At 33.8% G+C, this 12,962-nt stretch overlaps 1 protein-coding gene across 1 annotated transcript; it reads left to right on the top strand.

Moving 5' to 3' along the window:
• The first annotated feature begins 11,467 nt into the window (after nt 1–11,467).
• Nucleotides 11,468–12,637, top strand: LOC130828626 (uncharacterized). Its single transcript, XM_057694591.1, has 3 exons — nt 11,468–11,485; nt 11,572–11,669; nt 11,878–12,637. The coding sequence occupies exons 1-3, from the start codon at nt 11,468–11,470 to the stop codon at nt 12,635–12,637; spliced, it is 876 nt and encodes a 291-aa protein (XP_057550574.1).
• The last annotated feature ends 325 nt before the right edge of the window (nt 12,638–12,962 follow it).

The following is a 12,962-nucleotide window of genomic DNA, read 5'->3' as shown; positions in this document are numbered from 1 at the left end:
GCTCAGAAGGCAACTACAACGAAGTTGAAAAATTTTTATTTGCAGTGGTGATGGCAAGTAGAAAACTAAAACCCTACTTCCAATCACATCAAATCATAGTAAGAACAAGCCAACCTTTGAAGAAGATTCTTGAAAGAAAAAATCAATCAAGCCGCTTAACCGATTGGGCAAACCAACTGGCAGATTTTGGGATTGGATATGAGCCATGTACCGCGATCAAAGCTCAAGCCTTGGCCGATTTCATAGCTGAAAGTAGTAGTCCCTGTCCTAATGATCCTAACTAGGAATGAAAACTTTACGTGGATGGATCCTCCACGAAATCTACAAGTGGGGCAGACCTACCTATCATATCTTCTGCTGGGGTCCATATGGAAAGAGAAGTTAGATTTGAATTCGCAGCTTCTAACAATGAAGCCGAATATGAATCGCTGCTTCTTGGGCTAAAAATATGTTTTTAAGCTAGAGCTAGGTTCTTATCCACTTTTTCCGATTCCCAATTGATTGTCGGACAAGTGAACGGGGAATTTGAAGCTAAAGATGATAGCATGAAAATGTACTTGCAACATGTAGAGGAATTTGTGAAGAAATTTGACAAATTCATACTGGCTTATGTTCCAAGATCAGAAAATGTACAAGTTGACTCTTTGGCAAGACTGGCAAGCTCAGCCGAAACATCAGAGGCTCGTGATAATATCTGGGAAGTATTTCCGAACCCCAACATCAGCTTTATGGTCTCATCAATTGACAGATCAGAGACATGGATGGAACCATATATCCAATATCTGCAGAACAAACTCTTACCAGAAATGAGAGTCGAGCAAAGCTCCTCCAAAAGAAGGTGAAATGGTTCGAGTTTCACGAAGGAATTCTCTACAGAAATTCGTATACACACCCTCTCTTAAAGTGTGTAACCCCTGAAGAAGGGAATTATATCCTTCATGAAATACACGAAGGTGGGTGCAGAATCCACAAAGGCGTTCGAACTGTTATAAGCAAAGTCCTGAGAAGTGGATACTACTGGCCTTCTCTCAGGAATAAAGCCGAAAAAATTGATAAATCGCTGCCCCAAATATCAACACTTTTCAAAGGTAAATTGAAACCATCGAACTACCTTACACCTATCCAAGCAGTCTTGCCATTTGACAAGTGGGGTATAGATCTTCTTGGTCCCTTCCCGCAAGCTAAGGGACAAAGAGAGTTCATTATTGTGGTCATCGATTATTTCTCCAAGTATGTGGAAGCAGAAGCACTCAGTTCCATTACAGATAAGCAAGTATGTCAGTTCATATGGCGTAACATCATAACAAGGTATGGCATCCCCAGTCATCATCATGGATAATGGACGACATTCATCAGTAAGAATATCGTCGAATATTGTGACAAAGACAATATCTAGATCCGATTCAATTCTGTGTCTCGTCCACAAACTAATGACCAAGTCGAATCAGCTAATAAGGAAATTTTGAACGGCCTCAAAAAGAAAAGAGAAGGGGAAAAAGGCACTTGGGATGAAGAATTCCCAGGCATCCTATGGGCCAGCCTTACAACAATAAAAGATGCGATAGTTCATACTCCTTTTTTCTTGCATTGGTCTATGGTTCTGAAGCAGTTCTGCCCGTAAAAGTTGGTATACCCTCAACTAGGGTGGATTATTACTGTAATAGTCCCTTTTTCTTAATCTTAAATATTTTGACAAATTCAATTATCGTTTCGTTTACTTATTTCTAACTAAGTTTTCATTTCTAAATTTTATTTTGATTATTCCTAAGTTCTTTATTTTTATTTAATAATTTATTTCTTTTAGATTAAAATTTTAGGTTTTAATTTTATTTTAGGTTTTACTCCCTCCGTCGCATTGAATTTGCATTATTTTCCATTTTGGTACGTCCCACTTAATTTGCATCATATCTATTTTTGGATAATTGCCCACCACTTTCTTTTAATCTCATCTATGTATTTTAATGTTATTTTAATTTTATCCACATAATTCCTTCTCTTTTTTCATTTATTACCACTTTCGTAAAAATAAACTAAATCCTCTTTGATGCAATTCAAAGGAGACAGATTGATAAGTATTAAATCTAGCTAAATTAACTATAGTAACTTAATTTAAAGTTTATATTTTGAAGGAAAAATTACCCTGAATAATACGAACTTTCACTGATTTTCCTACAATAATACGAACTTTCAATTAACCATGAATAATACGAACTTTGATACATATTTTCCGCTAGCATACCTAACCGGTTCTTTACCTGGAGAAACGGTAAATTCCCCATTTCTTCATTATGCTAGCGGGAAATATGTATCAAAGTTCGTATTTTATTTATAGTTAATTGAAAGTTCGTATTATTGTAGGAAAATCAGTGAAAGTTCGTATTATTCAGGGTAATTCTTCTTACTTAGTTTTATTAGCCAAAAAAAAAATTTTAAGGAATGAGTAAGTTTACCGGTAACAGGTAAAATGGTATGCCAGCGGGAAATATGTATCAAAGTTCGTATTATTCATGGTTAATTGAAAGTTCGTATTATTGTAGGAAAATAAGTGAAAGTTCGTATTATTCAGGGTAATTTTTCCTATTTTGAAACTTCTGATGAAATCATGGAAAAGGAAACCAAAATATTGAAATAGACGAGATGCAGCCCGCGTTTTTCCACTCTATATTATCATTTATGTTTAAAATAATAAAAAAAATATCCGAAATAATTTTGTGGTGGCTAGAAGCTAATTAGGTGATAAAAGTTTTATTTTTTCATTAATTATTAGTTATATTTAGGCATGGCCACGGTCCGGGTTGGTCCGGTTCCGTTCCGGTTCCATCTGGTTCCGGTTCCACCCGGTTCCGGTTCCATTTGGAACCTGTCGCGAACGGTTCCGGTTCCGGTTCCGGTTCCGGTTCCGGGCGGTTCCAAACGGTTCCTTAGCGGTTCATGAGGCGGTTCCGGCGGTTCCAACTCACGGGACGGGCGGGTCGGACCATCGGTTCCATTTTAATTTTTTCTTTAAATTTTTGTATAATAAAAAAATACTATAATATCGCGGACGTACCTTTGATGATTACTTGATTATTAGCGAAATTCATTGCATGTCAAGTTGTCATCGTTATTGAAATATTTACTAAAATGAATGGAAAAAAATTAATTAATAAGAAACGAATCAATGATAATGTCGATAAAGATGATTAATAAAAAAAGAGGGAGAAAATGGACTTGAACCTAGTACCCAAATGAATACTAAGCTGCCTACGTATCCCGAAGGAATCAAAGCCCACGTAGTTCTTTGTCATACCTTTTATTTATAGTTGTTGAGTGTTGATTCATCGTTGTCGCTTGTCGCCTGTCGGATTGATCCTATTCGTCTTCGTCATCATCATGTGGTTGATATTGATTAGATGCTTCCGCTGACTCTCCTCCTGACGATGATGAAGTTGTATCCATCATCATCCATGGATCATCATCGTCGTCTTGATCATCATCGTTCCTTAGTCCTTGTGTTCGTATCTCCGCTTGGTCCCAATCTTTCTTGCAAACACATATTTGAATACTATGTGGAGCAAGACGAGATCGCTTTTCATCCAGAACTCTTCTACCTGCACTAAAAGCAGACTCCGACGCAATAGTGGACGCGGGAATTGCAAGGATATCCTTTGCAATTCTCGATAAAATGGGAAATTTAAAAGATTTTTCTTTCCACCACTCCAAAATATTATAGACACTTGGGTCTATTTCAAAGTGGTGTTTTAGATAACTATCTAGTTCTAAAAATGTGGTCGAGGAAGAAGAAGATCCTACAAAACTATCATCTTGCGTCATTATGTTAGCAATTACTGAATTATAGAAAGAGGGACGAGCCGAAACGCTAGCACGCCTAGACATATCGCGTTTCGGGTTATATACACTAGCGTAAAATTCATACAGTTCAGCTAAATATTTTTTACATGTTCCGACATAATAAGCTACATCGGAAGACGGGCGATCTAACGCTTGATAATAAAATCCTATTACTTTGGTTAGGACCTCGGTTTTAAAACGTGGGTCCAAAATGGTTGCGATTCCATAAATGTAAGGAAAATCGGTAAAATATGATTTCCATTTTTCCATCATTTCAGCAAGAATCGGCCTTAATTGTGGGTTAGTATCTTCTTGTGTATGTTTAAGCAGGTGATAAAAAATAGTAATACATTCACTTATTACTAAGTGAACGTTCGGTTCATAAACATAAGAAAAAATCTTAGTCGCGTGGTCATACGCTTCTAATATGTTATGTACACCTATTGCTAATTCCCAAGTTTCATCAGCTATGAAACTATCTGTACACTCACTATATAGTTGTGTTATTACTGGGCGATAAGCAATCGCCTTTCTTAATAAATCGTTCGTTGACCCCCAACGTGTAGGAGTATCTAATGACCAATACACTTTTTTAAGTTGGTATTGGTCACATAATTGTTTATATCTTCTTTTAATCTTTCCGATCCTAAGCCATTTTACTATATCCCTAATTGGTTCTAATAATTCACTTAATTGTTTTACACCTACTTGACAAGATAAGTTAACTATGTGCGCACAACAACGTATGTGTAATAAGCTACCCCCAAGGATTAAACTAAAGGCGGGTTCGTTAAATAAAAGTTCTATACATTTTATGTTTGCGGTTGCATTATCTGTTGAACAACAAAATATTTTATCTAATAAGTTCCATTCCCTACATATCTCTATTAATCTATATTTTATGTTTTCGCCGGTGTGTCTTTCTGGCATAGTCTCAAAAGCAATTATTCTTTTTTGAATAATCCAATTTCGATCTATCCAGTGTGCTGTTACACACATATAAGATTCTAAATGTGGGGGAGCAGACCATATGTCAGTTGTTATGCTAACCCTACCATTAAACGATTTAAACATTTCAACTAGGTCATAGCGCATTGATTCGTATAATTTAATTGTTCGTCTTTTAAGAGTGTTCCTAGGGATTGCTCTAAATTGTGGTTGCAATTGTTGTCTAGTGAGACGCTCATATGCCCTACTTTCACCGTGGTTAAAAGGCAATTCATCGCAAATTACATACCTAGAAAATTCATCAATCATGTCATTACGATTATATCTAAAAGGCATACCTGTGTTGGGAATGTCCCATTGTGTCTGTCGGCTTCCACTTGTGGTCCCGCTGCCGCTTGATGCATGAGTTTCTTTTGTGATTCCATGCTTCTTTGCCAAATGTTTGTTAAAAGATCCCGTTCCACCACCTAACACGTATTCACAAAACACAATAAATAAATGTTTATAAAATATGAATATATAATGTATGAATGTATTATGTATGTATAAAAAACTTAAAAAGTATTTACCTCTGGCGAAATTGTATGAAACTAAGGGCTTTACTCCTTGACTTTCACAAATTTGACAAGTGCATAGGAACATATCTGGATTCTCGGTTGGTTCTTTTGTGAAATACGACCACACATGTGAAACAGCTCTACCACTAGAAGGTGGCATTGCCGGAAAAGGTTGTCTTACTGGTTCATCTTCATCTAAATAAATAATTTAAAATTATAAAACTATAATTAAATAAATAAATAATTTAAAGTTTAATTAATTTGAAGAATAAAATTATAAAACTAACCGATAGTTTGGAAATTGACTCGTTTACCACGAGCTTGTCTTTGTTGTTGTTGTTCTCCTTGTTCTTCATCTGATCTTGTTGATGACTGTCGAGATATATGTACCCCAATTGGGGTCGTTGGTTCTTCTTCTTGTTCTTCTTCTTCTTCAATTTGTATATCTTTTTCCACTTCTTCTTCAATTGCGTAATTAAAGAATTAAGTAGAGAGAGTAGGAGAAGAGATGAGTTGTGAATGAAAATGATTGAAAGTGATGAGTATTTATAGGATGGATTCCAACGGCTAGTTTGGCTCAACGGTTCCATGGAACCGGTGGGCCGGTTCAACCGGACCGGACCCGGTTCCGGTTCCGGTTCCGGTTCCATGGAACCGTTGAGCCGGTTCAACCGGACCGGTCCCGGTTCCGGTTCCAGAACCGGTTCCATGGAACCGTTGGACCGGTTCTCCCGGACCGGTTCCGGTTCCAACCCGCGGGTTTTTTGGCCCGGTTCACGACGGTTTTTTCCGGCGGTTTCACGGTTCCGGCGACTTTTTCCGGCGGTTTCACGGTTTCGCGGTTCGGGGCGGTTCGGAACCTGTCGCAAACGGTTCCGGTTCCGGTTCCGGTTCCAAGCGGTTCGGGACCGGTTCGGTTCCGGGTAACCCGCCCCGTGGCCATGCCTAGTTATATTTATCCTATGTTTAGTTATACATGAAGAAAAACAATTTTATAAAAAAAATAACGAAGGTCTATATATATACAAAGCATCAGCCGTAGAAAGGGGACAAAAAAAAAAGAGAAATTATAAATTTATTTCATAATTCACAAATAAAAAAAAACTAATTCTTTAAAAATCTCTAAAACCCTATAAAAATTCCTAAATTCTTATATGTTTTTATGGTATAAATTCACAAAGGTATAAATTCTTACATATATTTATTTACATGAATTTATGCCCATAAATTTTATATGCTTTTATGGTATATGAATTCAAACTTCTATAATTTTTGGAGATTTAATTCATTGTAAATTAATTTATATGATTTATTCATGTTAAATCACTAAAATCGCATAATCTGAAATAATTTTAATTAAAATAGTAAATATGAATATCTGTGTACAAAACTTTTTTAGTATATATATGTATATGAGATATAATTTATATATTAATTTTGTGAATTTTAGTTGAGTATAAAAACCGAAAAAAACGCATGAAAATGAAGAAATTCATAATTTGGGTTAAAAATATATAATCCAGAAACAATAATTTTTACTGTTACTACACACTTAGTTTTCTTTTAATTATGTTGTATCAAAACTTTATGATATTTAATTCTTTAAGAAATTGATTAATAATCTAAATTGTTATAATTGACAAAAAGAAAGAAAAGCTGAAACGAATGGTTAATGTTATTTTATTTTGATGAGTAACAATTTTAAAGCAACTTATTAATAATAATATATTCTAGATTTTAATCTTAAGGAAAATAATTATTCATGTATTTAATCTAAAACTAAACTATTAAGAAATTAATTAATTAAAATAAAATGTTGTTTCGTAAAATTTTGATAAATGGGCTAGGACCTACAATATACCAAATATGATTTTTGATTTTTTTTTTGACGATATTTTTGATATAATTTTTAGTATTTAGGTAGGATGCAACTATTTTATAACTTATGATAAAATTGACATTTGTGAAATTAATTATTAAGATATTAATATGGCTAATTAAAAATTAATCTATAAATAAATATTAAAGACCCATTAAAGTTTATATTTAGTCGTATACTATCCGTTTCATTTTATTTTTCTCATTTACTTTTTGCACCGTTTTCAATACAAATTTTAAACCTCGATATCTCTAAATACATATAATAAAAAATTATAAAAAACACATAATAAAAAAGTATACAGTAAGACGAATCTAACAAGATCTTGCATTGATGTATTTTATCTTTTCAATATGTGTTAAAAATATTAATTAAGTTTCTCTTTCTTTAAGGTGGAATATCCAAATGGGAAGAACATTAGAGAACGGATGGAGCAATACTTATTAATTAAGAATGGTTATTTATGTATAAATGGTTATAATTTTGCTATTGTTGAATGCATTATTGAAATGCTGCATTTATCTGAAAATAGTAACATGATGATTAAAAGACTTGATAGTAAAGAAACGTCGAACCATGCTTTCGACATTTAAAATAAGTGCAACGTGTTATTTGGCACATAAAATACAGTGAACACAATAAAGTTATTTAACCTAATCTGTGGCTCGAGCAAAATTGTATTGGAGGGGTGACAACTTCCAGTACGTTAGGAGTTTTGGTTTACCTCACCCTAATAGGCCCTTACATATATCAAACAAAGATTGTATGTAATAGACGCAAATTTTCCCATTAATCATCCGATAAATTTTTCCCAATAAAAAATTCTTAATTCATCCGATTCGATAATCTATTTAAAGTTCAATACATGTCCGATCTCTTAAAATTATTTCGAACTCGAAAGTTTAAATTTCTAAAATATTTATTTTGAGCCCAAATGTTTTAATTACTAATTTATATACTACCAAAATTTCAAATCACTTAATTAATGTACCGTTACTAAAAATTTACGTTTAAAAATGCTTAATTCTTAATTAATTTCTTTAACGATTATTTTAACGACTTTAACACTTTCACTTAAACTATTTTAAAACTAATATAATTATAATACTTAATTTAATTACATTTTTAACCTTGTTTTTACACCTAAACTAATCCTTAAATACCTAAAATTAATAAGTCAAAACCTATCCAATATTAACATCTAGTTTACTTATGCAAGTAAACCAAATTGGAAAAAAAAAAAAGAAAAGAAAACTATACTATCCCTTATCTTGGCCGGTTATCCCTAGGCCCCTAGCAAAATAGGCCATATTTGCTTGAAATTTTTTACCAAAATATTCCAACAACCATATCTTAAATGAGTCTATTTAAGTACTTGGTCATTCTTGCAAAAGTTGAAACAAAAATAAACCTAAATCCCTCTTGTTAGCCATGGGGTTTGTGTTAAATCAATCCAATAATTTTCCTCCATTTTCTCCTAAATTCACTTCATAATATCACATACTAATTTCCTAAAATTAATTAATTGAAGAAAACCAAGAAGAAGAAGCATAGTTGAGTATAATTTTGAATACTTGAAGATCATCATTTTGGAGTATTAGCTAGGTTTGGAGCATTGGAGCTTAGAGGATCACACTATCCATTTTCCCAATTAGTACTTAATACGAATCCTTGGTGTACTATGATATATCTTCTTACATAAGACCTACTTTAGATTGAAGGGTTTCACATACAATCTCATCCTCCAAACAAAAATCAAACGAATATTAGTATTGTAGGTTTTCATCCCAGAACCTCCATGTTCCATGTATACACATCCCTTGTAGTTCAACTACACTTTAATTGATTGAAACTAATTTAATACTCCCTTTTTGATATTTTATTTTTTATACTTAAATAATATATTACTATTATAATAAAAGCAGTATTTAATGTTCCAAAGGAACCCACATTCTACTATTCCATCAACATTTTGTTTACACATAAGTAAGGTATTTAGAGATTTTTTCAGTTAATGTCTTTTTCTTTCATCTCTAAATATTTAAATTTGTTGTAATGTAATGCTTTATTTTTTATAAGATTGAATTTCATAAAATCAATATTGTTTTGAATATTGTTCAAATTAAATTGATGGAAATAATTAAGGGATTTCCGAAAAATTAAATTAGACTTCGTACTATAGTTTTACGGGTTTTAATTAATTTTTATGAAGGATTAGTTTATATTCATAATAGTTATATTTTAAAGAAAAAAATTATAAGAAAATACCTAATCCATACCCCCCTTTTTTAAAAAACTACCTTATGTAAAAGTTTTTGCCAAAACTACCTTATATAATACAGTTCTTTGCAAAACACTACCTTTTAACGGTTTTTAGCCTTTGACAGTTAAGTTTAGCCTTTGACTGTCACTGACAGTCACGTGATTCTTTAAAGGCACCTTCTTCTTCATTTGAACGTGTTTCGATAGCTTGGTTTCTGAAGTTCACTCCATAAACCCATTCCTGGAACTCCTAAATTCGCTCCCATCCTCCTCTTAACTTCATCTCGTTGAAAGTTCTAACCTATACTGGTATGTACTACTACTTAATTATGGTTTTTTACTTCCGTGTTCTATTTTGGGCATAATTAAAAAAATTTCGTTTTAGAAATTTTCTTCCTTTTGCTATGTTTTTTCTATTGAATTTGTTGTTTTTTATCTTGTAATTTGTAAATTGATTGTTGTTGTATCTGAATAATGTATTAGGGTTCTTAAAATTAGCTAAATCAATAAGATGAAGAAATTTAAAATCTGGAAAAAATCAAGTAAGTCGAAAAAGAAGTAGTCTGAGTTGGCAACTGAGGTGGGTAATGTTAGCGTAGATGAGGTGGAGATTGAAAGATCTGATGTGGCACATGAGGTTGTGGATGAGTTGGAAAGAGCAAATGTAGATGTTGATGTTGGGCAAATGAGACCACCAATCACATGTACGGGTTATAAAGAATATTTAAGTGCTAACCCTAGATCTAAAACAAATAACTTAGTTGCTATTTCTACCCTAAACCTTACAGCAAATGAGAGAGGCCACATAGAGCAGCAAGTTCCTGATTTTGTTGATAGTAGTGATGATGATTATAGTTGTGGTGATGAGGATGAATATGAAGATGATTCTGATTTGTTTGTAGAAAATGTAATTTATGGTCTTGATAATGTGTTTATAGGTGATGATGAAATTAGATTGATAGTAGGTAAGGAGGTTGATGAAGAAAAAAATAGAGACATATACTTTAATGATGATGAACTAGAGTCTGATGATGATGATTTGGGTGCATTGAATGATCATGAGGAAGGTATAAGCAGCTAATCCTACATTCAATCCTGAAGTTGATTTCAAGGGTAAGATCAATTTATCTTTAGGCCTTAAGTTTCCTTCGACATATGTGTTTAGAAAACCATTAAGGTACCATGTTATTGAATGTGGTTACAATTATTATTACCTGCATAATGGTAGAAGTAGGATTAGTGTGTATTGCTACAATAGATGCGATTGTAGTAAATCGAAAGCAAGAATTGTGAACTGTGTTTGTGGGAAGGAGAAGAAGTGTTATTTTAAGGTTCATGCTGTGAAGTCAAAAGATGAGGAGACACTTCAAATAAGGAGTTATTTTCCCAAGCACACTTATGGTCACCAACACCAAAATAACAAAGTCACTGCTTTGTATTTAGCTGAGAAATACGTAGAGGATTGGAGGGAAAATCCAACTTAGGAATTAAAGGCTTTAAGAAACGGGTTAATAGAGAATTAGGTTGTGAAGTGAAGTATTCTAAGTGTTATATGGCTAAAAGAATTGCACTGAAAATTATATTTGGTGATGCTAGTGAAGAGTATAGCAGGGTGTGGGATTATGCGGAAGCAATAAGGAGGTTTAATCTAGGAAGCACTGTGATCGTTAAATGCATTGGAATAGACACACCCCCACCTTTGTTCCAAAGGATGTATATATGCTTGCCAACATGTAAGGAGGGTTTTGTTGCTGGCTGTAGGCCTATTATATGTGTTGATGGGGCACATTTGAAGGGACAATTCCCTGGGGTTTTGTTGACTGCTGTAGGTAAAGATGGGAACAATAACATCTTCCCTGTTGCATGGGCTGTGGTCGAAAAAGAAAATGTAGAAACTTGGACTTTGTTTCTAAATCTCCTTGTAGAAGACCTTCGGTCGGTTACTTCATCGAGTAGTTGGGTACAAGCATGATGTGAAGCTTTCACCTTCATGAGCGATAGGCAAAAGGTATGTATGTAATTACTTGTTAACACATATCTTGTTTTAATTGTAACTAATGCTATAACCCTAATACTAATTTGTGGATAATGTAGGGTTTGGTTGAAGCTTTGAACTCAGTGATTCCTAAAGCTGAAATTAGGTTCTGCTGCAGGCATATTTGGGTGAACTTCAAGATCAATTTGCATGGAGAGTTTTACAAACAACACTTTTAGAGAGCAGCAAGAGCTTACAACAAGTTATGGAATCAAGTATACATTTAAATATTTGAGATCATGTCAAACTAATTAGTAACAATTTACCTTCAAAATTTCATTTTGATAGAGAAATGAATGAAATAAAGAATATTTCTGTTGAAGCATATGAATATCTAGCTGCTATTCTACAAAACACTGATCTAGGCATGCTTTTTCTGGTAGGAGTAAGTCTGGGATGTTGTTAAATAATTGTTGTGAGACATTCAATAATGTGTTACTAGAAGTAAGGGGGAAGCCTATAATTTCTCTAATGGAGTGGATTAGGAGATATGTGATGCAAAGAACTGCAGCTAAAAGGGAAGGGCTGAGTAACTTTGAAGGTGTGTTGATGCCATCTATCACCAAAATGATTGAAAAAAATGCAAAGGATATATATGGTTTAAGGGTAATCCCAGTGGAAGTGTTTGCGTTTGAGGTGGATGATGATGACGACTCTTACGTTGTAAACTTGGCTAATAAGACTTGCCATTGTGGAAGCTGGAAACTTATTGGGATCCCTTGTAAACATGCCATGGCTTGTATTGTTCTTAGAAAATTAGATGCCAATGAATTTGTCCACGAGGTGTATCTTGTAGAAACGTATGCAAAGACGTATGGTCCAAAGTTTCATGGTATGCCAGGACACAAAATGTTGCCCACAACCACTTTAGCCAAACCACTTCCTCCACCATTTCGAAAGATGCCTGGAAGGCCTAACAAGAGGAAAAGAAAGAAGGAAGCTGATGAAGGAGAAGGAGGTAACAAGCATGTATGTGTTGTTAGAGAATTCAAGCAACGGAGATGTGGTAATTGTGGTGACCTAGGTCACTACAAAAAAGGCTGCAAGAATCCACCAAAAACACCACCAACAAAGATCAAGTCAAAGGGTGGAAGGCCTAAAAAGGGATCTTCTTCTACTCAATAGTCTACAACAAATGATTTGCCTAGGTCTAGTAGTCAACAACAAACGCAAACTACAACAGCTGCAACTACTTCATGTGTAATGGATCAAAATAGTCAAATATAGAGCTGTATAAGTAATTCACTATTGAATGTAATGTGTTGAATTAATGTAAGACATATATTAGTATATGTTTTATGAACTGAGAATGTACTGTGTTGAATTAAGTGCAGCAAATTGCTGTGTATGTACATTAGTTGACTAGTGTTGTGTATGGGTATAATGTTGTGTTGTGTAGGAATTAGTAAATGTGTTAAGTGTGCGTTTTATATGATGTTGTATGTACATC

Source organism: Amaranthus tricolor, chromosome 12 (genome assembly GCF_026212465.1).
Source record: "Amaranthus tricolor cultivar Red isolate AtriRed21 chromosome 12, ASM2621246v1, whole genome shotgun sequence".
Lineage (NCBI taxonomy): Eukaryota > Viridiplantae > Streptophyta > Magnoliopsida > Caryophyllales > Amaranthaceae > Amaranthus > Amaranthus tricolor.
Note: the sequence above shows the minus strand (reverse complement) of the source record. Positions and strands in the feature narration are given on the sequence as shown.